The sequence below is a fragment of the Oryza brachyantha genome, chromosome 1 (assembly GCF_000231095.2).
Source record: "Oryza brachyantha chromosome 1, ObraRS2, whole genome shotgun sequence".
NCBI classification, from domain to species: Eukaryota; Viridiplantae; Streptophyta; class Magnoliopsida; order Poales; family Poaceae; genus Oryza; species Oryza brachyantha.
Window position 1 is genome coordinate 23,561,693 of NC_023163.2, and position 26,424 is coordinate 23,588,116.

Here is a 26,424-nt window from a genome sequence, read left to right on the forward strand (position 1 = left end):
GTACATAGAGTGTATCTACTTACACCTCTGACACAATGATGCAGCATCATGCCACCCTCTCCTTTCTAGCTGGAATGTGGCTCCTCTGGTCTCTTATCATTCCTCTTTATCAGAAAGAAAAAGAAGCTTAAACTCCATGGTTCTACAGGAACACAAGAACTCAGATCAGCAACTACATGACCTGGCACTCCATTCTCCATACTATTGCCAACCATATATATGTAATCTACTTGAGAAGAAAAAACTCGAACCAAAGCTAAGCTTGATCACCTATGGCCACTACATCTTTTCTTACATATCTTCAGAGGCCGAGAGAACTCCCGGTGCCGGAGTTCCGGGCACCGCCGCCTTCTCCGGTCACCGGCGTCCTTACAAGCAGTAGCTCCGGATCATCCGGCTACGGCGAGCACCCTGACAGCAACGAAGACGACGAGATCGGCAGGTTCTTGCGCTGCTCCGCCAGAGTTCCGGTGCTGCGGCTGCCGGAGAGGGCCGTCCCGCGGAAGAAGAAAGCGTGGGCACCTCCGGTCATCGACGTGCGCCTGCTGGTCTTGCCGGAGGCCGGCGGTCCAGTCGCGGAGGCGCTGAGGTCGGCAGCTGTCGCGTTTGGCTGCTTCCAGGTGATCGGCCATGGGGTCGACCGGAACTTGGTCTCAGCAGCGTTACGTCATGTGGCAGCAAGGGCGACAACGCCGGGGCCGGAAGAGATGGAGATCAACGGAGGCGACGAGGACGGTGAGGAGATGTGGTGGTCGCCGGGTGGAGAGCAAAAAATGGCGGGAAATTGGGCGCTCCAAAGTGGCGGCAGCCACTTCAGGTACTTAACTGTACTCATGTAGTCTTGTTCTCTTCAGGGAAAAAAACTCGATCGTAATCTAGCATGATGATCTGCAAAACTGCAAACCCGGTTTGAGATATAATTATTTAGATAAAAGAAATCATGAGACTGGCAAAATTCCGATAAAAAAGAACGCACTAAGATCGGCGTACAATTTGCCAAGTGCAATTTCTCCTTACGGACGATTTGATTTTGACATGTCCAGAAACACCACAGACGCTTTGTTCACTCAGCTGGAGCAAACTGCAACCAAAATCATGGACACCCTGCGGCGAGACGGCGCTGTTGCCACTGCCACGGAATCCGTCGCCGGAGCCAACAGAAACGACTCGCTTCTCTGCATCCGCAAGCACCGCTGCAAGCACGGCGACCGCGGCTTGGGTGGCCCGATCAGCCACGACGACATCCTGAGGATGCTGGTCCGGAGCTCGCGGTGCTCGCGGGCCCTCGCCCTCCACCTCTGCCCCGGTGCCTCGGCGTTCAACGTCTTCTCCCAGCGAGGCCTGTCCAGATTCAGGCCCCTCGATGGCGCGGTCGTCGTCACCGTCGGCGACCAGCTCCAGGTCATGCGCCCGATCTCTTTCCGACTAGTTTCCCAACTTGACAGACTTCCTAAAATCTTGAAGCTTTTCTGACTGCAACAAATTGACGCATCTACTGTCTGCATTCATGATTCGTTCTCATCAGTTGCCTGTTCCTCATCCGATGTGTGTGTGTATGCAGCAGGCATGGAACGGTGGGCTCTACAAGAGCGTGGCCGGGAAACCGGCGTACAGCAATGACAACCTCCGAGGAGACGGCGGCGATGTTGTCGCCTCGGCGGAGTACTTCCACTGCTTCCCTTCGGCCGGCACGGCGAGCGAGGGGTTCGACGTGGATGCCGGAAAGATTATCCCGTTGAACCTGCAGTTCATGGTGGCCGCTTGCCTTGTGCTTGGATACCACTTTCTCATGTCATGCTTGCACGCAGCCTGGTGATCGTGAACTACTGAACTTTATCTGAATAGGAGATGGATTTTTATCGTTTGGTTAAATATCTACTCCTTGTTTACATGTCACCTAAATAATCATAAAAATGATAAAATAGATTATTATGAGATAAATTATTTCACAGACGTACAAAGTTAAATTCGACTTCCATATGTTATAAAAAACAAATTAAATTGAAACTAGCACATGCACATTTAGGATTAAATTTGTTGTTTTTGTTACAGCTCGTAGAAATCGATTTGAACTTGCATGTTATGGAGGGATATATTTTATATTAATATATCTTGTCAAAAAATTTAATTTTTTTAATAACTATTTAGGTAACATGTAAAAAAAAAGTAAATATCTAACCGAGTAATAAAAACACTTTTTCCTTCGAATATGCAACTCTGCTTGTTTGCCAGTCACTGAAAGCCTGGTGCCTGGAATATGGTCAGCATCTCTGCACTCTGGTGATAAAAAGCAGGCAAAACTTCCCTAAAATTAAGATAGATTCAGTAAGTATATCACGAAAATATCGTAGATTTGGAAAGGGACAAAAAAAGGTTGCAATTTTGCGCAATCAGGCTCACACTTATGAACATGCATATCCAAATGCTAGCAAACATGAACTGAAGGCCTCTTCTCAAGATACAGATTACAGAATAACGTAATAGATTAAGGCCGCGTTCGTTTGCCTCTAGTTAGTTAACTTACCCCTCGTTTTCCACATGCACTCTTTCCGAACTGTTAAACGGTGTACGTTTTACAAAAATTTTCTATAGAAAAGTTGTTTAAAAATCATATTAATTTATTTTATATTTTTTTTAATAATTAATAATTAATTAATCATGTATTAATCTATTGCACGTTTTTCGTATTAGAAAAGTTAACTTACCATGCCTCCGTACGAACGCGGCCTAAGCGTCGTTACTAGTCCAGACTTCTCAAGGTTTCACCGATGGTGTTGCTGAAGGACGCAGATTAGATTGAAACTGATAAACAAACAAATTATTGAGCAGTACTACAATCCCTTTTCCTGTAGATGAGTTAATACACGGTAAAGATTTTATAGTTGATTGGTTGCTAGCATATTCAGTAGTGCAACCGGGCAAAGCATTAATGGAACATATATAATTGATAATCCATAAATAGAACACGAGCGCAAAGTTCGAGGGATCAGATCCTTAAGTTATGTTCAGTCCAATGTAGACATTGGATCTCCCAGCCATCGCAGCTCAGGAGTCAAGTTGTAAAACACTAAAACCATAAGCTAAGCATGATCGTTAACATTAAATCAGTTTCGTAAAGATAAAGCAGACCTTGCATTCTGAAGAAGTGAAGATGCGAGAAGATGGAACTGGGTGCACCTCAAAAATAAGAGTCGCGAGCAGGAACATCAGGCTCTGGCACGATTAGATAGGAGTTCAATCATATTGGGCAGGTGTACACATCTGACAACGCCTTGCACTACAGTTAAACAGTACACTACATAAACGATTACACGAGCTACAAAACATTTACTACTGTACACGCTCTTCTATAATTAAGAAGGATAACCATTAAATATCTTCACAACAGCACGATAGTCAGGGTCTCAGGGTAACGCTAAGTAGCATTCAGAACTTGCCAGCACCACAGAAGCCGCTGCACTGTGCGCAGAGACCAATGCAAGAACTCGAAATTGCTTCAACAAGATGGCAAGATTCCTAGGATACAGTACGTCCATAGCATACTGATGCAAGGTAGAGATTCTTGGACCATTTCTCCTGGAAAGAGACAAGCATCAATCTGTCAGAGCAAGTACCGAGTACAAACAACTGTAAGTAATATGTTACAAGTATATGCGGCAGGTGGACCTTCACATGTTGACTAGGGAAAGCAGATGTCCTCAGTGTCTCCTGAGTTTCATCTGTAGGCTTCCTTCTTGGTACACTTAAAACGAATGCAGCTTGATCCCAGGTAGCAGCAGTTGCAGTTATCCGATAACCATTGTCCCATCTCTTGTGAATTCCCTCACTGGGGTACAGGAAATCCAGTTCAACAACCTGCAATATAAACGCATGCCACAGAGCAGTACATAAAGTGGATAGAGTTAGCTTAATGGTGTTCATACAAATGTAAATACTGATGGGCACCATTGAAGCAGAAAGAATGTTACCTGATCAGAAAATCCAGCGTTACGTGACATAACAACTGCCCATCTACTTCCAGCTGTTGCCATGGAAGTCACATAGAAACCATCTCGCCATTTCTTGTTTATCCATTTGAAAGGGAAAGTATCACTTACCTTGTAGGACTGCTGTGTATACATTGTTCCTAAAAATACATGCTAAATTAGTCCAAATAATTTATGCTATAAGACAGGAAGAGCATTAATACTGCGCTCTTTAACTGGTTACCTTTTGACATCACTACCAGGGAACTGCCATTATTTGCTCCTGCAAGTGCAGTTATATAATAGTTCCTTTCCCATTGGTCCATAATCCATTCCTTCAAATGAACAGAAATCCATGGCATCACATTTAACAATGTATACAATAGCTTCATTATATGTCACTTTGCCTCAGAAAGTCAAGTGATTAATTTGCAAAGATTTCCAACCTTGTTAAACAAGGTGCAAGCTACTCACCTTGTGAAGAAAATGTGGCGAAAGCTCATAAACCTGAGAAGTGAACCCAGTACCAGCATCCATGATTAGTGCCCAGAGATTGGAGCAAGATGTTATGCAACTGATAAAGAGACCATCTTCATTCCCTTTGTCAATGTGTTGTACAAGCCTTGAATCTGCAACATTGTAGTGATACCTGCAACATATGAATAGGTATGTTATGCCTTGTATTGCATCAACAAAGGTGGATCATATAGCTAACTATTAACAAAAATCTTGGGTCTTATAAGAAAAGAGTACCTTTGTTTCATAGGCCGTCTGGCATTATAAACACTAATCCACTGCGTTGCGGGCATCCCCATCCTGATTTTCTTCTTTGGTTGTTCATCTGTCTCTTCTTCCATCAATAAGCGACCTCTCTTCTGGCCAACTTGATGTATAAGCTTTAGAGAAATTGCAAGGAAGATTAGATGCACACAATGTGTTTTTAAGCAGTAACAGATTGCAATATATGATTGTTTTTGTACCTTCTGGGCACCATCAGTGTTAATTGGTCTAATATCTGGATTTGGGCCCACTACAGTATCAAAAAGGGATATACACTTTGCGTAGTTAGGTTCTTCATCAAACTTCAAGTTGACCACATACTCTACAAACTCCCTAAAGGGTTGTGGGCAAAAACAACACAGAGATTCTGGAGACGTGGCCATTTTCTTTTTGCACACAAGGAAGCCCTTATTTTCACCCTGCAAGCACCAATTATCAATAACTTGAATGCAGCACTACAATCAATTAATAAATGGATTGGTGGGTCCGGAAAATTACCTGATAACCTTGCCAAGGTAGACGTCCTCGTAGAAGGAAGACTAGCGTATAAGCTAGAGATTCTAAATCATCCCTCCTGCTACCTATTCTCCCTAGATGTGCATGAACACTGGCATAGCGAACTGTCCCCCTGAAATAGCAGCAAAATCAAGGATAGTTACTAATTTGCTATAAGACAACATGAAGAATGGTTTGGCATCTCAATGGTGACAGAAAGTAGGGCTCTGCTTCTGTGCGAGAAACAAACAGGCACCAAACGTAATAACGAGGATTGATTGGCCAGCACCGACTAGTTTCATGCGTATTTGGTGCTGTTAGAAAGATAATGAATAAATATTGCACAGAAATAAGCAGAATGCGGATGAAAAGTGATAAAACAAAATATAAGTCGAAAGAAAATAATTGTTGGCCAGAAACCGGTACAAAAGGTGACCTGATTTGGCTGCATCCTAGGACTCAACCAAAAACAGGAAACAGAACCTACGAAGGAAATGCCACAGAGCATTCAATATTATCCATAAAAGCACTAGTGCCAATGTAAATGAATAATTCTGCCTATTGATTATCATAGATTTTCCATATGATCACCTGAAAACATCAGGTCGCTGGTCATACTCAACATGTTGGCCAGTTGAACTATCCTTCCACTTGGTAGCTGCCATTAAAAACCAAAGGAACTCAATTAATTTAGACTGCTTAATCCACTGCTATAGTGCTATCTGAAACAATTGCAGAACCAGATTGATCAGTTGGTCACTTCATGCAGGAATATTTAGTTACCTAATCCAAGATCAACGAGGAAGAGTCTCTTTTCTTCAGGAGTTCCAATAGGTCCTAGCAAGAAATTTTCAGGTTTGACATCCCCATGAACATATCTGCAATTGCAAAACATTTTTTATCACAAAAGAGGAAACAAACGCACCAACAAAATTTTAGGTGGGAGGGGAATAAGAACAATAAGATATGGCAACCAACCCTTTTGAATGCATTTTCTCAAGAATGGAGATAGCTTCAATAGCGATGCATGCAACCATCTCAACAGACATTCTGCAAACCAAAATAAACACGTCAAGCATGAATTCGAAGCCTAAATAACCATAGCTGAATTGAAAACTCACGTGTGAGAATTATTATTCCAAACATCCCAAAGACTGGGTCCCAGCATATCCATAACCTACATTTTTCATAAACCAAAGTTAATTAACAACTTGACAATACAAGAAATAAGTTTCTGTTGTAGTAATCCAAACAAAGTGCCATTACCATAACATAGTATTCGCCTTGACGCCCTTTGTAGTGGACTCGAGGTACCCCGTGAATGCCGCCAAGGGTGCTGCATATATGATAACCAAAGTCAGGTACCTATGTGCCTAAGCTTGCCATACCTAATAGAAGATAATGAATCACATACTTGTAAACCTGCCATTCGTAAGGGGGCCCATGGTTGCATCCTTTACTGGTCCTGTGTTCAAACTTTAACGCCACCTATCATTCAAAAGCATGATATTTATTTTTACCTTTTAATGCCATCCAAAGGTCACATCTCCAATTTTACAAATAGAGCTACCAAAATCACCCCTTTACCTCAGCAGCACCTGGACCGTTAGCTAACATGCGGCGGCCAACATATACTTGGCCAAATCCTCCCTTGCCAAGTTTTTTGTCAACTCTATACTTAGGTGAATTGCCCACCTGGACCTGCAGCAAGCCAAAAGCGAACGAATTAGACGACAAACGGAGATAACTCCTTTCGAATACAGACATGAAACGGCTTCGCAGAATTAATTGATCTACAATCAATTATCTCCGACTTTACGCGTTGAAACAAATTAGCTTCGCAGATGACAGGTGCATCTATGACAAGGCTAAATGTTGTATCCAATCCATGCACAAGGCACATATGTTGTATCCAATCCACACACAAGCTTAATAAAGCGCATGTGACGAACAATAGGAAAATCTCACCGTATCAGGGACTGGAGTAGTATTCCCCTCATCCTCGACGGCCTGTTTGTCGGCGCTGCGCGCCCCGCTGTCCGGGTCGTCCATCTGCTTCTCGCCGCCGCCTCCCCCTTCGAAATCCGCGAACTCGATCTCCTCCTCCTTCCTCTCTTCCACCTCCGGAGCAGCCTCTACGGCGCCTTCTGGCTCCTTCCTCCTCGCCGCCCTTCGTCTCCTCGCCGGCGGTGGGGTCGGTGTCCCCGCCGGCGGTGGGGTCGGTGTCCCCGCCGCCGCCGGATTATCTTGCGCCTCTCGGGCCCTCCTCGCCGCGCTACGCAGCACAGGCATCCTCAGCCATGGAGCCCCATGCCCCGACGCCCCCGCATCCTCAGATTCCGCCGCCAAAAGCTAGCGACGGCGCCGATCTCGGGGATGGCTGGGGAGCGAGTGGTGCGGCGACGCTCTAGTCGCGGCGCGCGGCGGCGGCGGCGGCCCTAGCACGGAGACAGCTAGGGTTCGGGTTTGTCGTGGATGTGATGGAATGGGGGAGGAAGAGACGGAAGGGGAGAAGGGGAAGCCGATTGCAGGTGGTGGTGCTGATGTCAGCCCCGGCTAGACGCGGAGTGTGGGTATGCTAGTTCTACGGGAAAGGAAAGGATTAGCAGTTTAGGACTGTGCCAGCGTGCGTGTATCCGAGTAAGTTGTCAGGAGAGCTTTAGATCATGAGAAGCGAGAAACGGCAACTGATTCTGTGAATTTAGAAAAGTTTCTAAATCTATCTTCTTCAGCTTCTGGTTTTGGTTCATTTTCCTAAACCTGTAACTACAGATTCTCAAAAGTTCTAGATCGTTTAGAGCAGCTTCTGGCAGAAGCAGATTTTAGGAGAAACTGTAGCTGAGAGAAGCTCCCCCAAACAGGCCTTTAGCATCGGTGATCTATCTACGATTTACAACTGCCAAAGAGTTGATTATTTAACGGTATAAAGTGATTTTAATTTCGGTATAAAGTGATTTTAATTTTACTTGGTCGAAGAAAGAACTAAGGTATTTGAGCATAAAGCATTTTAATGATGTCTTTATTCGCTAGATAATATCAACAAAAAGGATACAAGATTTTTTATAGGTTAGAATCCTTTATTATCTCTATTATGTCGGTCTCACATCGGTACAATATATAAGAAGAAACCTTAGTCTGCTCTGTAACTAAATCGGCACTGTGGTACAAGTATGGTTATCAGTAGCTAGACATTATCAAGCATCTTTAATATCTTGCCTAACTTCTAATTACTCGTCAAGGTTTATTGTTCTCTCAAGTCTAGTTGGATTCTCCTCGCTTATCAGATGTCTTATATTTATACTCTTACATAATCCCTAGTTCAAGTAGAACTAGGGATATGTGTACATATATTGTGGGAATATTTTTGATAAAATCTAAGTAGAACTCGTATTTCATTTCTTATCTAGAATATCTTTATTATCTGATGGAGGCTTTATCCATATATACGAGCTTTCTTTCCGTATACGATTTAATATCGATCACTCTTGCCCACGTAAATATGCATCTATGGGTATCGCACATTCATAACGCTAATAAACGACCCTTAAGCTTGATAGATGAATAAAAGATGGATTGTATGGTTTAGTGATGATATTTGAGAATATATAAACAAATACAAGCTCTAGATTTTTTTTAAAATGATGTCCCAAACAGCTTTGGAAAAATTAAGGAAGGGGATAAATTACCCTTTTTCCCTTCATTCCTGCTTTATGCCTCTTGGTTCCCTCCCTGTCAAACTTTTGTGTTCATCCAAAGTCCAAACCATGCGACGCCTCTGGACCAATACTCCATCCTACCGCATTGGCAAGAGTCCATCACAACCCCTATGTCAAAACAGCCAACCGATGGAATTAGGGCGGATTCAGAGGATGCTTTGGTAGGAGGTCGTGAAGCAGGGTGTCAGGTGTTGGCGATGGTTGTTGGAGACCATGGTGTTGTCTCCCATGCGCTTCTTCAAAGTCCGTCAAAATCCCACATCACTAGCAAAGGCTACGTGGAGATGGAGGAAATGATGGGGGTCTGAGGGTGTGGAATATGGAGGTGAAGGCAAAGGTGATGTGATGAATAGTCATCCCACATTACAAGTTTTTTAAACAAGACGAATAGTCATATGTGTTGCTAAAAATCAATGAAGTTCTTGTGCGACATCACATCCTCCAAAGTCAGAGGACAAAAAGGTGATGTGGTGAACGGATGTGGGAATTACTTCTTATTTTAATAGCAAAAGGTGCCGATGTATGTAATGGGGTCAGTTCAAACTTAGAATTCGATGGTGAGTTTCAAAAATTGGTTTTGAGGTCCATTCATATGTAGGATGGATTTAAACTTGGAATGGGGATAATTAGGGTCGGTAGAGCTAGCCCACGACACATGCCATAGCCAAATTGCTCATGCTAACCTGTTCAATTCGATCTTGCGTCTCACTTGACGTTAAGAGAGAAGAGGGCTCCTTACCGCCGGAGAGCTTGAGCTTGCCATTGCCACCGCTCGTTGGCCCCTCCTCCGGTAGATAGACGAAGGGTTGTTGTTCATGCTGGCAACCACGATGCATGTCACATAGGCTAAAAGTAACAAATAGTTGAGAAATTACATTTTTTTTCCGATGGCAACTTTGTAAGGCCATAATATGAGCATTTGAAGAATTGGTAAATCTAATAATGACAAATAGTTAAATCTCTTATATTTTATCTAACTTAATTATGAACCAAACACATCCTAATTAATCACGAATCAAACACACCCTAATTTTAAGTTACCTTAGGGGCTAGTGCTATGGACTGTGGTGTGTAATTTAGCCACCATATGTAGGAAATGTGGTTTGCCACGTTTTAGCTAGAAAATATTTCTCATCTTGTAATTATGTTTCAAACATGCCCTAGGTTGTCGGATCAACTAGGGGTGGACAGAAAGCCGTGGCTCGTTAGCTCGCTCGACTTGCGACAAGCTCGACTTGTTTTATTTTTCTAACGAATCAAGCTGGCATTTTAACTATTTAGAGATAACGAGCCAGCTCGAGTTGGCTCACTCTCTGCCTTAACGAGCCAGAGCCCACTCCAATTGCCACAAGGCCCACGATCTGTTTCCCACATGAAAGCCCATCAGCCTAGGTGCCAAACCCTAGTCAAAAAACTCGAGTCAAAGCAGTGCCTCCCGTCCGTGTGTGTGGGTGTTGTCGTTCGCCTGTTCGTACCCAACCCAAGCTACTGCCCTGAGCTCCTCTACCGGCGCCGCCCCGAGCTCCTCCGTCGCGGCTGCTGCCTTGCGTCCCTCCACCGACGGCCGCCACCCCGAGCTCCTTCGTCATGGCCGTCGCCTCACGTCGCTCCACTGACGACCGCCGCCCTGAGCTCCTTCGTCGTGGCCGCCGTCTCGCGCCACTCCGACAACCGCCGCTGCCCGAGCTCCACCGCCGTGGCCGCCGTCTCGCATCACTCCGCCAACGGCCGCCGCCCTGAGCTCACGAGCTAGCTCGAGCTTTCCAACGAGTCGAACCGAGCTGGGTTTTTAGCTCGTAAGATAACGAGCTGGCTCGCCAGCTCGTTATCTTAACGAGCTAGACTGAGCCGAGCCGTGTCGAGCTAAGCTGACTCGATATCTACCCCTAGGAACAACGACAACAACTATTAGCTCACATACAGTAGCGAGACAACTGTTGTCTGTATAAGTCCATATCAGATTAATCATCTTATATGGTGTTATTAATTAAAAAACTTCATCAACATTGTTTCATTCATCTATTCCTCACGCAAGTGCTCCAGGCTACGTACAACTTGTTTTTTTTAAGAAAAACTTCGCTCGTTGGTTTGTATACAACAAATACAACATAAAAAATGATATATTGAATATCTTACAAATAGTCAATAGATGCCTCATTGTACCTATTTAGTTGTTTGTTTATATTAAATAGACAATAAATATTGTACATTGCCTTAAACTGTTACTATCAGATATCAGTAATCAACAGAGCAGGGCGAGGGAGGATATATGACCGTCCGTTTGTGTGCTGGAGCCCAAGACGTAAACAATGATCAGGATTCAGAATATGGGTTTCCTAGCTGTCAAAGCTTCTAATTAAGCTCCCATCAGTTAGCGGCACTGTTCCAACTCCAAGCATCACAATTCACAAGTCTCGCTGGGGCCACACGAGCTTGGGGACCAGCGAGGAGCCAATTACACTTGTGCAACCCCTCACATGCCCTGATGCCCAAAGCCTTCTTTGCTTTCCTACCAACTGTCGCGTGCACTCCAGCGATGCATAGTGCAACACACACTTATGAATTACTCTCGCCTTGACGTCATAAACTTTTGTCATATCGAAAAGAATAACATAACTATTAATTATTTTATTATGATTTAATTTATTACTAAAGACACATTAAGCATGACTTACAATATTATATATTTGTAAAAAAATTAAATAAGATGAACAATCTAATGTAGATTCAAAATTTGACAGCATCAAATAAAAAAAATCGGAGAGGGTATTATGATCAGGTCAGCCCCTTAAATCACTGTACACCAGCTGGGCAGTCGTGCAGTGCAATGCACTGATGAATCCCAACATGTTTGCTTATTATTTTGGCAGTGCAAGAATCGGCTCAAGTGGGTTGTATTGCATGGTATATTTGGTCAAGCTGTCCATACAGGATTGTACATTCTGTAATCAATATAATGAACCCGTGAAGTGCAAAAGAATGGATGGTAACCCATGGAAGGAAAGAGCATTACTCTACAAAAGGGGAGGAAACAATGAAAGGAAAAACTGTGGGGGGTTAATACTGCATCAAACCAGCGGGGGACCTTGTGCGTACAGAGCAGGCACCAGGAAGCTATGCTTGAATCAGAAAGAAATAGGAGTACCACAAAGATTATGGCAAATTTGAATTGGCTAGCTCCCCCATGGCTAACGGCAGTCCTTCTCTGGATGCAAAATCCTGTAACATTCACATGTCACGATCATTCAGGGAAAAAGAACTGTCCATCAGTGAAATACTAAAAAAAAGTTCTACGCATAACAGCATGACCGAAGACTGAATAACATGAAAGACAATACACAATAGCAATGCAGCATAGCTGACCTGCAGGCGGTGCAACAAGTACATCAAGAATAAGTGCACAAACACCTGGAACGGATCCAATTAAATCAGCCTTCATAATGTAAAAACAAATAACAAGCATACAGGAAGTACAATTTATGCAGATCTTACCAGATAGAATAGCAGGCTGACTCGAGCAACTGGGTGTCGCCACAAAAATCTAGTCGCACGTACAGCTCCTGAGTCTAGTAGCTTTGCAGCCTTTTGTAACTGGAAAACAGAACAAGCAAGGAAAATAAGGTAAGAATTCAGTATCCATTTTCCCACCATTTATCAGGGTGCAGTCCTTCAGATTATCATTGGTCTATATACCTGCTGGTTTGCTGTTACCATGTGTCGATGATGTAGAGGAAGAGGCCTGTAGCAAGCACACTTAATTGTCTAAGAACAGCACTTGAAAATATAAGGACTAATTTAAACATTATAGGAATCATAAAGCGTGATAGAGACAAAAGGTAGCTTTTATTTCCCTGGATGTTTAGTACAAAAATGAAGCAGTGAACGTACTCTAGTGCCTTGATATCAGCGTCTTCTTCCCATGATGATGCTGATCTGCGAGCAACTCTACTCCTTTCTGCTTCCATCTATCAAATGGAGAACATCATGGAGTAAGACAAGAACATCCAGAAGAAATCAGTTGCAGAAATTTGCAAAAGCAATAAAATGAGGAAGAAATTAAGTAACCTGCACTTCATGAAACTGTTTTATTGATTTCTCCAGTTGAAACTCAAGTGCAGCTTTTTCACTGGCCATGGATTCTAGTTGTGTTTGCTTGTGGTACTGGAAGAACGGATCCAGATATAATTAAACTTAGTCTTATTAGTCTAGACATCAATGATAGAAAGGAAGAATGATTTGATTGACAGCATACCAGCAAGTCAGTAAGCTCACGATATCTCTTCTCTAGTTCGACGTGCTCCTAAAAATAAGACACGTTTCCAAAATAAATGCAACATGTGAGAACAATCTAGTAATAAGCTGGATTACTGCAGAATTATCGACCAAGTTAGGTGTTAGATTATCTAACCACAAATGAAAAGACTATAATTTGGATAATATTAAGAAAGTAACACCAGTGACCAGCAAGACAAGTTCACCTGTCTGGAATAATGCTCTGCATCTCGTTTCATCCCAGCCATTTCAACTCTCATCTTCTGTAACTCAGCCTACATAACAAACATAGATTAGTAAAAATGGACAGATTCTTAAGATAAAGCATAAGAAATTACTATACCATATATATAATGGCTATATAGTAAGATAATATCTTCCAGTGTACTTCATTTGATCAGCATATTACCAGTTTATTACCTTGACTCCTAGTTACAACTTAACAAATTTAAGCAATGCAAACCCTATAGAACAGCATGAATTGATATAATTCTCTATTATTCTTCGTCTTATGAAACATATAGTACCTCCAAAGATGATATCTTGGTTTCTGCCTCTCTTTGGCTTTGGCGTGCACGCTCAACCTCCTCCTGCCATGCTTGCATCTGTTTTAAAAAAAGCAGAGTGGTAAGAGAAACAAACACCAAGCATTTCCCATTGAACATGTGGGGTACGCTAAAAGCACAACTCAGTCGAAAGTTGTGGATAACACAAGGCACTTTGATTCTAACCTGGATAACTTGATTAGCTTCTTCAGAAGGCTTTTTCTGAGCACGGCGATTACGAGCTTCCATCTCCTGTAGTTCTTGTTGCAATGATGCACATTCAACCTATAACACATCCAGAGTACTGACAGTGAATAACACAAACTAAACAGTTCATATTTGGCGTGCAACATCAAAAAGAATTTACCTCAAGCACAGCCACCTTGTGTTCCAATTCCATTGCTCTAGATGAACTTTGATCAGCAGCTCTCTGGATGGCAGCAAAACAGTAAAGATGCTTATTTTGTGTGTTTCTATAAACACCATAAAAGAGGAAGTAGTTTAACAAGAGCAATGATAGTGCTGGAAGGTTAGAGATCAATTGAAATATGATTTTAGTAGGATGTAAACCAATTAGCTCAATTATAAAGTACAAAACTGCATAATTTGATGGAAGCAGATTACAATGGTAAATTCTGAACGGCGTACATCATCTGAAACATTTAAGTTGCCAAACTTACAACCTGAAGTCCTGAATTACTGTTTCTTACAGCAATCATTCTGATCCTTCCTTTAAGGATAAAGCTCTTAAATAAACGTTTCCACCTTTCATATCACAGTTAAGCCCTTCAAAATGTTGAATAGTTCATGTTGGTAGTTGGAAATTGCAGGTTGTTGGACAGACTAGTCAGGAAGTTTCAAATTTATCTTATGGAAAACAAAACAAACAAACTAGTGAACAGCTGAGTGGACAGTACACCATATGATGATATGTTTTGGAATAACCATATTATTTTTTTTTGAGGCATGGAATAACCATATTAATGCACTTAAAAGAGTACACATTCTTCCAGTTCCAGTATGTATACGACAGTAACTGTTGAAACTAACAGAATCAGGATCTGATACATGGTCCTTTAATATTTAACAAGAACTAAACATCTGCTCAACAGAAATATGCAATTTTCTCATTAGTGTTGATTTTTGGCCATATAACCTGACATCCTTGCAAAAATAGATTATTCATTTACGCTCATGCCTGGTAGTTATACCTTATAAAATTACCTGGATTCTAGCAAGAGCATTTGATGCTTCAACAGCTCGATGCTCTAATTCTACTTCTCTCTCAACAGCTGCCTGCAATATAGTAGATAATAATATTAAAAATAATATTAAAACATTAACATTAGAAACTATGACAAACAATGTAACAAATAGAATAGAATATGAAAAATTACCATCTTTGTAGCATTATGTGCGATACGCTCCTCCTCAGCCCTGCGCTCTACCATCGCAAGTTCCTCTCGTAAAGCCTAAAGAATAAACAATACATACAGATTATATACCTGTATGAATGTGGGGACAGACTTTTCTACTCAGAAAAAACTTTGCTACTAACCTGGATGACCCTAGTTTCAGTAAGTTCACGATTCCTCTTGAGACCATCCATATCTTCCTGGTTTCAACAGACAACGATATCAATATGTACGAATTTAACAGTTGCGTAGCTGAGCCTATAAAACACAACAAATGTTTAAGGCCACTAGACAGTCATTTCGTTTGATAACATATCATTAGTTAGTGCAACAAACTGGAATTCTTTGCAGAGAGAAACTACAAGACTTAAAAGTGATATATCTAACAATTTTTAAGTGCATGTTCTAAATAAAAAAAACACTTTTTCATGCATTTTAGACTTCAGAAAGAACAATGCCCTCCCGGTTAATTGACTGCTTGCTACATTGGCACAAAAACTGACGGACCTTATAATTTGGACTGGTAAACTTGAAGATCCTTCTTTTAAAATAACATAATATCCATTAGTTAGGATTATGGATACAGCATCATTTATATTGTAAAATTGTCTGTACGCAATTATGCTTGAGGACGGCAAAAAGATAGAAACAGCACACACACACACTCTTACATACAAAGACAGCAAATGAGCAACTCCCACTCCCAGACTTCGAATACAAGTACGGAGAAGATTTTCCAAATCACCACTACTTTTTTATGCTGAATTGAGATTATCACCTAGAAGAATCCAAGATATGCAAGTGTGGATGATATCAAAGCATCAAGAATCCACAAAACACAGGAGCATCTTGAGTGTGAAATTTTCGTATTCATCTTATTTCAAATGATTGGTAATGTCAGTCTCCAGACCTTATTCTCATGAAAGTATAAAAGGGTACTGGATGCACCCATATAGCATTCCAGAAAAAAGAAGCTCATGTTCCAAAGCGGTAACAATCAGATCAAGACAGCACAAACACAAAACATGGACTTAACATAGCAAACATGAGAGATTTTAGGCACTGTGCTAGCTTATTTCAAGCTATTAAATGACCAAAAGACACCAGGAAAGTGTGAAAAATGTTGATGGAGCCCATACTACAAAATGAATTGCATTATGGATGTTTGATATAGGGTAGTAGGACACAACGTATAGTTCCTTTTGTTCCTAGTAGTAGTAACATAGGTATGAAGAAATTTCGAAAAAGAGCAACTAAAGATGAAACCTGTAAAGTTGCGAGCTTTTCTTCTGAAACTGCTGCCTTTTTCTTCCAAGAGTCCAGTGACTTAGCTAGAGACTCAATCTCAGCGTTCTTTGCAGTCAAAGCATCCACCATGTTAGATTCAGCTCGCGAACCTTCCACTCTGGACATTGACAGTTCTTGTTGTAGTTGCTTCATATGAGCTTCATACGAGCTACATTTCTCTCTCTGTTATGTGATATGCATTAATACATAGAGAAAGCAACTATAGATATATGAGATTAGTACTAATAGAAAGTGTAATAAAAATAATGTGGTAAGATAATTTGACCTCCTGAACAAGAAGTTCCTCTAGCTGTGCATTCTCAGATTTATATTCCTGGAGGCGGGATGAAAGTCCAGCGCAGACCTGTCGGTAGTAAAAGGTAAATCTAGAAGTCAACATATGAACCAGCTACAACATAGGTAACAGGCAGGGTCAAGCTTATACTGAACTTACCCGAGCTAACCTAGCTTCTTTCGACTGACCAGTTTTGACAACATTCTTTAACAAACCCTGAGCCTGCCAAGGACCAACAAGACATGGTATAGTGTATATGTGTGGAAGAGAACATATAACATGCAGCATATCTTGGATTTATGCAATTTCCACAACCTACCTCCTCAAGCTGGTCTTGATCTTTTACAGAACCAGAATCAAGTTTATGTTCCTGTTGATTTTCTGTACTTTCTGGTGAGTCAGACAAACCCTCTCGTTTGGAATCTTGGGAATTCCCAGAAACTTGTGTACCAGGTACTTCCTTGAAATTTCTCTCCTGGATAACTTCCATAGCTGAGGTTTTCTCCAAATTAACAGCTGAAACGATCTCAATATCCTGGTTACTGCTGCTTGGCTCACAGCTTTCATCTGGAACTGAAGGGACAGAGCTTTCAGCAGCACTCTCTGAATTTCCTGAATCTGCGGCAGCATCCACGGCAAGGACTGCATCATCAGTGGTTTTCGCCGTTGATTGGACTTCAACCTCAGTATCAATAGCATCTGCACCTGCATCATTCTTAAGATCAACGACAGCCTTCTCTACTTTCTCTGCTCCAGTGTCATCATCCAGTCCCTTAACATCACTTGAGGCAACATCATGTTTACTGGCACTAGCATCAGCACTTGATGAATCAACAGGTGTCGAAGGCCTAATCTTCTCAATCTTAATCCGTTCCCGTGGTGGTTGCTTACTCTTCCTCTCCTTCTGAGCAGGTGTCCTGCTACCAGCATCCCCAGCTGTGAGCTTCAATGGGCCCTGCAATGTGAATTAGCAATAACCCGTAAACAATGGCTCACAAGCACATTTTATACAGATTCAAACTATGCACAAGGAGCCAATGACAATGAGGATACTTAGTCACGACCTTCTCTCGCAGCTTTCCTTTCTTCGCTTGACCTTCTTGGCTGTTTGACCCTTCACCAAACAAACGTTAAAGATTATTCACTATTACACTACCTGAGCAGTAAACTATGCAGTGACTAAGACAGGGAGAAATACTACCTGAAGGCTGAGGGCTAGACTGTTCATCTGACAACTCGGTAGCCACAATCTTCGCCCTCCGGTCGACAACTTCAAGCAAGTCTGACACAAAAACAGGCAAGCTTTACGGCTGCACGTTACCAGCATCCAATAGCGTATTTAAGCAAGCAACGAGATTGAGGTGCAATTGCACCCGACGTCAAGACTAGTTCGCCTGGTTTCCTGACTGGCATTACAGCTCCAGGAGTAATCCCGCGGAGACAGGAACGAGAGTTGAGGGGGAGGGCGGGGGGGGGGGGGGAAGCACCAAGATCTCAGTGGCGGAGAGGGGGTGGATCTGGGCGGCGAATCGAGCGGAGGGGAAAGGAGGAAGTTCGGTGGCGTACCTTCGGCAACCTTGAGCCACGAGGCCATGGCGGGAGCTGACGGATCGCCGCCAGGCGAGAGGAGGGCGGTGTGGCCCGGACCCCGGAGTGAGTGACGACGAGCTGGATGGATGAATTGGCTGGTGAGATCTCCGGCCGCGGCAGGTAGCAGTAGGGAGGGTTCTAATGGCGGTACGGGTTCGTAGTGGCGGGGATCGGACCCGACCGGTTGTTCAGTTACTTCTATCCCATGAAAATATTTACTGCGTCACTGCTCAAAGCCCGTCTAGCTCAGTCGGTAGAGCGCAAGGCTCTTAACCTTGTGGTCGTGGGTTCGAGCCCCACGGTGGGCGTTTGTTTTTTCAATTTAAAATTCAAAAAACGACCGATTAGATAAATATTCGACCGAACTGTAGCCCCACGGTGGGCGTTTGTTTTTTCAATTTAAAACTAAAAAAACGACCGATTAGATAAATATTCGACCGAACTGTACTTGTAATACTTCATTAGGTCTGACCGAACAGGAATAAAAAATCTTATATACAATTAGTCATAGATCTAGTGTGTATGTGTATATATATTATAATTATAGACATATATATCGTATAAATTTATATGTAAGTTTTTAATATTATACAAAGAATTTCTCTATGAACGACATATATAAGTTTTTAAGGGAGGTTAGATGGATCGTGGATCGTCCGATTTAATATAAATAATTTTAGCCGTTGGATTTGTCCAAGGAGTAAATCAAATTTGTGTAATGTATTATATGATAGATTTGATGAGAAACTGCTTATAAAAATTTGACGTATTTCTCGTTCTATTTCACGTGATTTCTATTAGGCACCTTAGATATAAGTTTTGATTGATCCAATATTATCTAAAATTTTACATGTTCTTTTACACCATGAGATGCGGGATTTGCTAGATCACCTATATACCCCCTATCTTATTTTCATTCCTTAGATATCTATTCTGCTACTTAATCATCAGTTTGCTGTTATATTTTTTCTTACTTGTTGTATTCCTTGATTTATTTATTTTTTTACTTTTGATACCTAAAATTTTATTGGTTTTTTATACACTCCTTACTCCTTAGATGTGAGATTTGCTTAATCACTTGTATACTATTAAGTTTTTATTTTGATGCTTTGTATGTCTTTGATATTTTATTTTCTATTCCTTGCATACTCGTTCCATTAGTTTTTTTTCATAAATGATATTATATTAATGAAAATTATAATGGAGGCTGCTACGGTACAATGTACCGTTAAGCAATAGGATAAACTCTAGTCATGTTAACTTGTCTAAGTAACATGGTACTTCCCAAATAACATAATACCTCAAATGTATCAGGTATGGTACCATGTCCAGGTAACATGATACCTCACATGTATCGTGTATGATACTTCAAAGTAATATACTCAGGTAATATGGTATATACTCAGGTAATATGGTACATTCCCAAGTAACATGGTACCTCACATATCCCATGTACGATATCGGAACAGTATCATATCTGGTACTAGAGATACCATGAACAGTATCAATCATCGGTAGCAAATCCTTGTTGTCGTCGTGGTCGTCGTCGTCGCCATCGCAACCGCCGTAGTCGTCGCTGATGCTGCAGCTGTCATCGACCGCCGCTAGCTGCTTCCGTCCACCGCCGCGCCACAGTCGTCGCCATCGCTGCCGGGTAGTCGTCGCCGTCGTCATGACAGTTGCCACCCTCGTAGCCGTCATCGTCGCCACCGTCACAGTCGTCGAAGCCACAGTTGCCCCCTACCGGAAGTCCTCCACCGTCTTCCCCGGAGGAACAACGTCAAGTACGACAGTCTCAGCGCCTATGCTGCATGCATGAGAACGAAGAGACCAGCTAGTGCAAATGAGAACGAAGAGAAGTAGCAGCATTGTCGGTGGTGGCGGCAGAGCTCGTGCAAATGAGAAGGAAGAGAACCAACAACATCGTCGGCGACGGTGGCATCTGCGAGGAGAAGAAGCGTCATGGCAGGTGCATGGTTAGGGAGCGGAAGGCGCTGTCGTAGTGGGATCCCATCGCTGTCCGCTTCGGACGGGAGTTCGTACGGTAGCATTTCCGAATTATAAATGTAACACATATGAATTAGTTCTTTTATTTTTCTTTTTTTCTCATATTTTTTCTTCAATTAATCTCAGAGTTGACCGTTAATACTCATGAGCTGAACATTATTTTTTTCATAAATGATATTATATTAATGAAAATTATAAATGTAATACATATGAATTAGTTCACTTGTTTTTCCTATTTTTCTCAAATTTTTCTTCGATTAATCTTAGAACTTATAACCCGCGAGAGACATATAATATATATAATAGATTACATACAGCATACACTTTGTTAGAAGATTTACTGTCTCAGTAAAAACAAAAAAAATATTTAGTAACAACATCAGTCAACAGTAACCTATACAACAATCGAGTATACAACCTAGTCTTGCGTATTGGGGGCTAATGGCGATCGAGCCGTCAAACGTATGGCAGCGGGCAGCTCTCGACCCTGCTGATCTTGTCGGGGGCGCCGCAGGCCGCCGCGCGCGCGGAGCGGTGCCGGCTGAGGCAGCTGGTCCTGGCGATGTCGCGCATGGAGCGGGCGAGCGACAGCGTGGGGTTGAGCCGCACGGTGCTGTTGAACCTGTCGCAGAGCGACGCGTGCGACTCGACGGCCTCGCCCACCGTCAGCGCCGGCTCGCGCCGCCGCCGCTCGCTCACGGCCTCCGCGCACAGCCCGCACACCCACCGCCCGCCGAAGCGCTCCCTGACGCGGCCGATGTACCCCGGGGTGCAGTCCTCCGCCATGCCGCAGCACTCGCACCGCACGCTCCGCGCCTCCTCCTGCTGCTGCTCCTCATCCACGCCGCCAGCCTTCAGCGCTAGTACTGCCGCATCGGTGTCAGTCTCCTGTCAGATGATCAAAGCATGCACCGATCAGTACCCATGCCAATGGAAAAGAGCAGCAGGAGATATGATCAGAAGGGCGTGGTTGCCACTCGCCACTTACCATATGGGGCTCGAGGTCGAGTCTTCAGCTGTATGCTGCACTTTGCCAGCAACATGTGTGCACGCTCGGCTATTTATAGACCCCCCCGCTTCAGGTGTTCTCATCAGGGTCAGATTTTGCACGACCACCGCGTGTCGAGTACAGGTGCGCTGGCCGCTGTCCATCCTAGGACGTCGAGATCGCGCCCCGTGATTGGCAGGTGAGTTCGCTTGCGTTGCGGCAGAGAGCCTCTTGGTTCTGCTATTCCATCAGCCGCCCTGTACATGTTACAACATGTGAAGATCGTGCAGCCCGTGACAGCGTGCTGCCAGAAACAGAAAACGGGGGACGACCGGCCGGTGGTTTTTCCCCGCCGTAGATTAATTCTGCGGGCGTACTGTGTAATCCATCGTATAATCCAGCCAGCTTAATCACCGGTCATGTCACTTGACTCACTTCACGCTTCACTTGTTCCGGAGTTAAAAGGCTAACAGAGTACGAGATGACCTGCATGCCACTTTAGGGGAACGGTGAGAGTGAGATGACTCGGACAGAGGCACATGCTGATTGGGGAGGTAGTCGTAAACCGACGTATTTACAAACAAACAATAATTTAAAAATAAAATTTATATATATATATGTTCTTTGTAATCTAAAATCTAAGACTAAAAAATAAGCTACGATAAAACACTTCAAAAACAACATTGAAATTTTAAATTTTAATTTGTAAATATGAGTAGAAATAAAAAAGACGATAGTGTGAGTGAATTCGCGCTAGGGAAGATTCACCGTGCATGGGATCCTTTTCATTCACGAAGGAATTAATGCGTCAATCAACTGAAACGGTGTACGTCGAAGGGCAGCTGGGCGAATGAAGTGGAATTACATGAATGGATGCAAATTTTAAGACCTGAAATAAACAGGCGGACATTTTACAGTCACTGTGCGTCAAAATGTCTGACTCTTGCTGTAGTAGCAGCAAAGCAAAGTCGAAGATTCGTACTGTACTAACTATTGAAGTGGAGGTGATCAACTGATCAAGTGGTTCGTGTGCGAGAGAGAGAGAGAGAATCCATGCCACGTCAAGATTGCCTTATCATTTGCATGATCCAGAAAAGAAACAGCACCATCACACATAGCAACAACTTGACAAACTCACGAGATTAACTTGATCCAGGAAAAGCTCTGTGACACAATAGCGAAACAAATACCTGGGTTTCCCCTGATTTTTCCAGCCGCAAAACTACGGCGCGACTGTACAGAGGCATCGAACGTGACGAGAAGTACGCTGCTAAGTGCGGCTGCGTGCATCGATCGCAGTCGCAGCTCGCAGCAATGCCCGCTTTACACGTGACTACGCTGCACAGGAGCGCCTGTTCCCATCAAGGCCGGTCGCGCAAGCGCACCGACTCGCGGCAGAGCCTGCCCCTGGTGCGTGCGGTGTTGCCAGCTTCTGTGCAGATCACGGTGAGGCGGCACTGATCAGTATTCACCGCCTCACCGGCGCTGATGCCGCGTGCATGTCTGCGTCCGCGAACTGCGAGCAGCGCGAGTCATGCGTGCGTTTCACGGGAAAGCTGCCAAGCTAGCTATTCCACGGCTTTGTTTCCGTGGCCCGGCTGGCTATCTCCGGCCCAGTACCCAGAGGTGTTCTCAGCTACTCTCGTTCTGTCACTCACACCGCTTGTGGGGGTTCGTTCCTTGATTCTATCACATTGTTGGGCTTGATTCAACACTTCGGTAAATTTCATCTTCTCTTCTCGACAAGTACGAGGGACTCCGACGAAAAAGCTTGTAGTCTAGTGATTACATAAAGCCTTAGTAGCACTTGAGGTTCTAGGTTCGATTCATCGTTATAGCGAATTTTATAGGATTCTAACGGCTTTGTGCTTTCAGTGAGAGAGTGTGCATGTGTTGTAATGTGTTCTCATCAAAAAAGTACGGGGGACTCTGGGACTGGCCAACTTTCCTGACACGTAACACAAGTACTCACGGTTTCTCCCCACAACTGTGTAATTAGTTTTAGTATTCATGTATATTTAATGCTTTATTTATGTGTCTAAAGATTCGATGTGATATTTTTATAAAAAGTTTTTTGGAACTAAACGTGGTCTAAAACTTTAGAATTTGTGAGCCTTCCGCACGACTTCTTATTTTTAACAAAAGCCCACGAATCCTATTGCCCCCAGCACAACATAGATTGTAGCGTTGGCGACTTGGCGCCACTACAAACAATCAGCGCCGGTTCTCCAAAGACTTTAAGCCCTGATAAGTTTTATTGACAAATTGTTGACTAGCTAGGATGATAATGGATCAAAGGGGACTCCTGAGGACATGTGCGGTGTCATCTGAAGTAAAGACCACAATTGTGGTGTAGTTGCACAATGATTATCCCGAGATATATAAATTTTAGTTCATACTTGCCCAAAATACTAAGGCTGCATAGATCATTCTTAACAGTATGGACTGCTATTACCTTTGTCATGTAATAAGTATATTCTAAAATTCAAATTTATTTTACAAAAAAGTATATATTTTTAGAGTACAAGTTATCTTATCAATCACCTTATATTCAAATATCTACCCATATTATATATATCTACGTCTGACTCTATGTAATCTTCTTATTTAATGGGTGATATTTAAATTATTTTTTCTTACAACTAATTTGTCTCTACAATTCTAAAAATATATTTATATTGGGACAAAAGTAGTATAAGTAGTTTTTTTATCATCCTTAAAAAATTACCTCAAAGTACCACACTTTTTACACTAAAAAGTGTGATACCCTAGGGTACCTAAAAATTTGTACTAAAATTCTTGATACCTTGAGATACTTTTCAAGAATAATAAAAAAACCCAAGTATAAAGCTCGCTTTTGGATTCGAATGTAGCAATAAGACAAAAGAAGGTAGGATTCATCTTTGAGATGACAGACCGAGAAGGCGAGAAGATGACAGAAATAAGGGTGATACAGACACGCACTTGGGATATCAAGGTTGTGTTCATCTGTCAATACCACAATCCGCCGGTAACCTTACACGATCATAGAAAATATACGTGTTAACCTGAAAGCGATACAGTGGTCTAATACTCTAACCCTGAGATATATGGGTAGAACAGAAGGCGAAGACAACTTAAGTTCACGTCGATCGGTGTAGATTGTTTGGTAACTACAATCACCCATCAGAGAACACTTTCTGGCGCGCTCGATCATTGGCAATATATAGTTGGTCCGTCACAGAAGTAATTCATTCCGGTACGTGGGCCGCGATGCGATCAAACATACGGCAGCGCGCAGCTCTGGGTCCTACGACCGATCATGGCGCCACCGTCTGGAGCGGGCGACGGCGAGGAGTCGTCCCCGCTCCGGCTGCGGCAGCTGATCCTGATCCTGACGATGTTGCGCATGCAACGCGCGAGGCAGAGCGCCGGGTTGGCGCGCACGGTGGCGTTGAACTCGGCGCACAGCGCCGCGTGGGACGCCACGGCCTCGCGCACCGCCAGCGCCGGGTCGCGCCTGCGCAGCTCGCTCACCGCCTCCGCGCATATGCCGCAGACCCACCGGCCGTCGAACCGCTCCCGCACGCGGCCGATGTACGTCGGGGTGCAGTCCTCTGCCACCCCGCAGCACTCGCACCGCACGCTCCGTGCCTCATCCTGCTGCTGCTGCTGCTCGTCCGCTGCCCCGCCGGCGCCGGCGGCGCCTGGAGCTTGCAGTAGCGCGTCGTCCGCGAGTACACTGCTGTCGCCGTCAGAGCGTTGTATCACGCGAGCATACTGTCAACCCATACAAAGAATGACGTGAGTGAGTTTTGCAAGATTAGTACGTCAAATCCGTTTATTAGTAGTACATGCCATCTCAGGCGTGTGCGCACACGTACTTGTGTGATTGAGTTTCAATATTATAGTCGATAATACTGTCGATTATTAGCCAGTTCCTTCCATTTCAGGAGTGCGTGATATGAAGCGTGCAGGACGGCGCGTGGCGTGTGTTGGATGATCGATCAGGAGGGGAGATTACCGTGAGGGCCCCGAGGCCAGCGGGCTGCTCTTCGCCAGCAGAACTCCTGAACTCCATGATCCTGTTTACTGATACGCGGAACGCTGAATCGATGCTTTGTTGCTTATCACCGGGGTGGGCGAGTATTTATAGGCAGAATCAGGTAGCGGACACACACCAGATCCTGTGTCCCTGGGCCCGGCCGGCCTGGTTCATGGGTCAGGCCGGTGCAAGGGGGATGAACGGATGCAACGACGCACACAGGTGTACAACTTGTTCGGGTCACGCACCTGCCAGACAAAAGGCGGCCTGTGTACATGGCATCTCCTCAGTTTCTGAGACTGCATAGTGCGCACTGTGGACTGAGGTTCTCGTGTAAACGTCGAACGAGAATCGAGATGCAGTGCACCGAGCAGTAAGTAGTCCGAGCTCCGAGGTTTTCACCGCAATCCATTTGCGTCAGTTGCGCTTACAGGCGCATCGGACCACCAGCTAGCGTTGTGATACATCGGTCGCCAGTTGCGAGTGCGCCTCACGGGATGCACAGCAGCAGATTGGGTGGCCTTATCATCATTAGGGTGTTCGCGGTTGAGGATGCATAGCTACTTGCCCTGTAAAGCTCACTGTTGCTAGTTCGAATTGAGGTTGGCACTGATGTTATCATTTTCTTATCATGGGAGCACAACCGTGAGAGCAGGAAAACTGTGAACAAGAACAGGAAGAAGAGCTTGGGTTTATCGTCACAGGAAAACAGTTTTTAGTATGCTATGTAAATAGTCATAAAAAATATAAAAAAATTTGACAAGATAGATAAATATGAGTTATATCGCTTCACAAACATGCAAGTTTAAATTCAACTTCTATAAGTTATAGAAAAAAATAAAACTAAGACTAAGTATACGTATATCTATAATTGTTTTTGTTATTTTTACTATAACTTGTAGAAGTTGAATTTAAATTGCATGTTTTTGGAGTGATATAACTTATATTTATCTATCTTGTCGAATTTTTTATATTTTTTATAACTATTTGGATGATATACAAGCAACGGGTGGACATTTGTGTGCTAAAAAACTGCTTCGTATCA

General features: G+C 43.4%; 5 protein-coding genes and 1 non-coding gene across 6 annotated transcripts; 2 read left to right on the forward strand and 4 right to left on the reverse strand.

Moving 5' to 3' along the window:
• The first annotated feature begins 130 nt into the window (after positions 1-130).
• On the forward strand, positions 131-1,839 carry LOC102711750 (2-oxoglutarate-dependent dioxygenase DAO). Its single transcript, XM_006644631.3, has 3 exons — positions 131-817; positions 1,044-1,401; positions 1,565-1,839. The coding sequence occupies exons 1-3, from the start codon at positions 273-275 to the stop codon at positions 1,814-1,816; spliced, it is 1,155 nt and encodes a 384-aa protein (XP_006644694.2). The 5' UTR covers positions 131-272; the 3' UTR covers positions 1,817-1,839.
• Positions 1,840-3,184: 1,345 nt separating this feature from the next.
• Positions 3,185-7,783, reverse strand: LOC102712030 (casein kinase 1-like protein HD16). Its single transcript, XM_040521644.1, has 16 exons — positions 7,209-7,783; positions 6,828-6,941; positions 6,655-6,728; positions 6,507-6,576; positions 6,362-6,417; positions 6,219-6,290; positions 6,024-6,118; positions 5,832-5,898; positions 5,244-5,373; positions 4,946-5,164; positions 4,719-4,861; positions 4,440-4,614; positions 4,210-4,300; positions 3,969-4,126; positions 3,667-3,855; positions 3,185-3,576 (listed from the first exon to the last, which is right to left on the reverse strand). Exons 1-16 carry the CDS (start codon positions 7,530-7,532, stop codon positions 3,517-3,519), a joined length of 2,037 nt encoding a protein of 678 aa, XP_040377578.1. The 5' UTR covers positions 7,533-7,783; the 3' UTR covers positions 3,185-3,516.
• Positions 7,784-11,725: 3,942 nt separating this feature from the next.
• LOC102709424 (golgin-84) lies at positions 11,726-18,522 on the reverse strand. The gene is made up of 21 exons (XM_006646252.3): positions 18,337-18,522; positions 17,972-18,052; positions 17,835-17,884; positions 17,090-17,725; positions 16,930-16,992; positions 16,762-16,839; positions 16,455-16,658; positions 15,332-15,388; positions 15,171-15,245; positions 14,998-15,069; positions 14,141-14,203; positions 13,960-14,058; positions 13,756-13,833; positions 13,435-13,503; positions 13,209-13,256; positions 13,022-13,117; positions 12,845-12,921; positions 12,650-12,695; positions 12,449-12,547; positions 12,320-12,364; positions 11,726-12,175 (listed from the first exon to the last, which is right to left on the reverse strand). Exons 1-21 carry the CDS (start codon positions 18,362-18,364, stop codon positions 12,110-12,112), a joined length of 2,130 nt encoding a protein of 709 aa, XP_006646315.1. The 5' UTR covers positions 18,365-18,522; the 3' UTR covers positions 11,726-12,109.
• Positions 18,523-18,595: 73 nt separating this feature from the next.
• Positions 18,596-18,668, forward strand: TRNAK-CUU. Its single transcript has one exon. It is a non-coding gene; the product is annotated as a tRNA-Lys (tRNA).
• A 1,983-nt stretch (positions 18,669-20,651) lies between these two features.
• On the reverse strand, positions 20,652-21,386 carry LOC107305105. Its single transcript, XM_040520211.1, has 2 exons — positions 21,356-21,386; positions 20,652-21,255 (listed from the first exon to the last, which is right to left on the reverse strand). The coding sequence occupies exons 1-2, from the start codon at positions 21,356-21,358 to the stop codon at positions 20,824-20,826; spliced, it is 435 nt and encodes a 144-aa protein (XP_040376145.1). The 5' UTR covers positions 21,359-21,386; the 3' UTR covers positions 20,652-20,823.
• Positions 21,387-24,353: 2,967 nt separating this feature from the next.
• LOC107305127 lies at positions 24,354-25,415 on the reverse strand. The gene is made up of 2 exons (XM_015841766.2): positions 25,359-25,415; positions 24,354-25,114 (listed from the first exon to the last, which is right to left on the reverse strand). Exons 1-2 carry the CDS (start codon positions 25,413-25,415, stop codon positions 24,614-24,616), a joined length of 558 nt encoding a protein of 185 aa, XP_015697252.1. The 3' UTR covers positions 24,354-24,613.
• Positions 25,416-26,424: the final 1,009 nt, after the last annotated feature.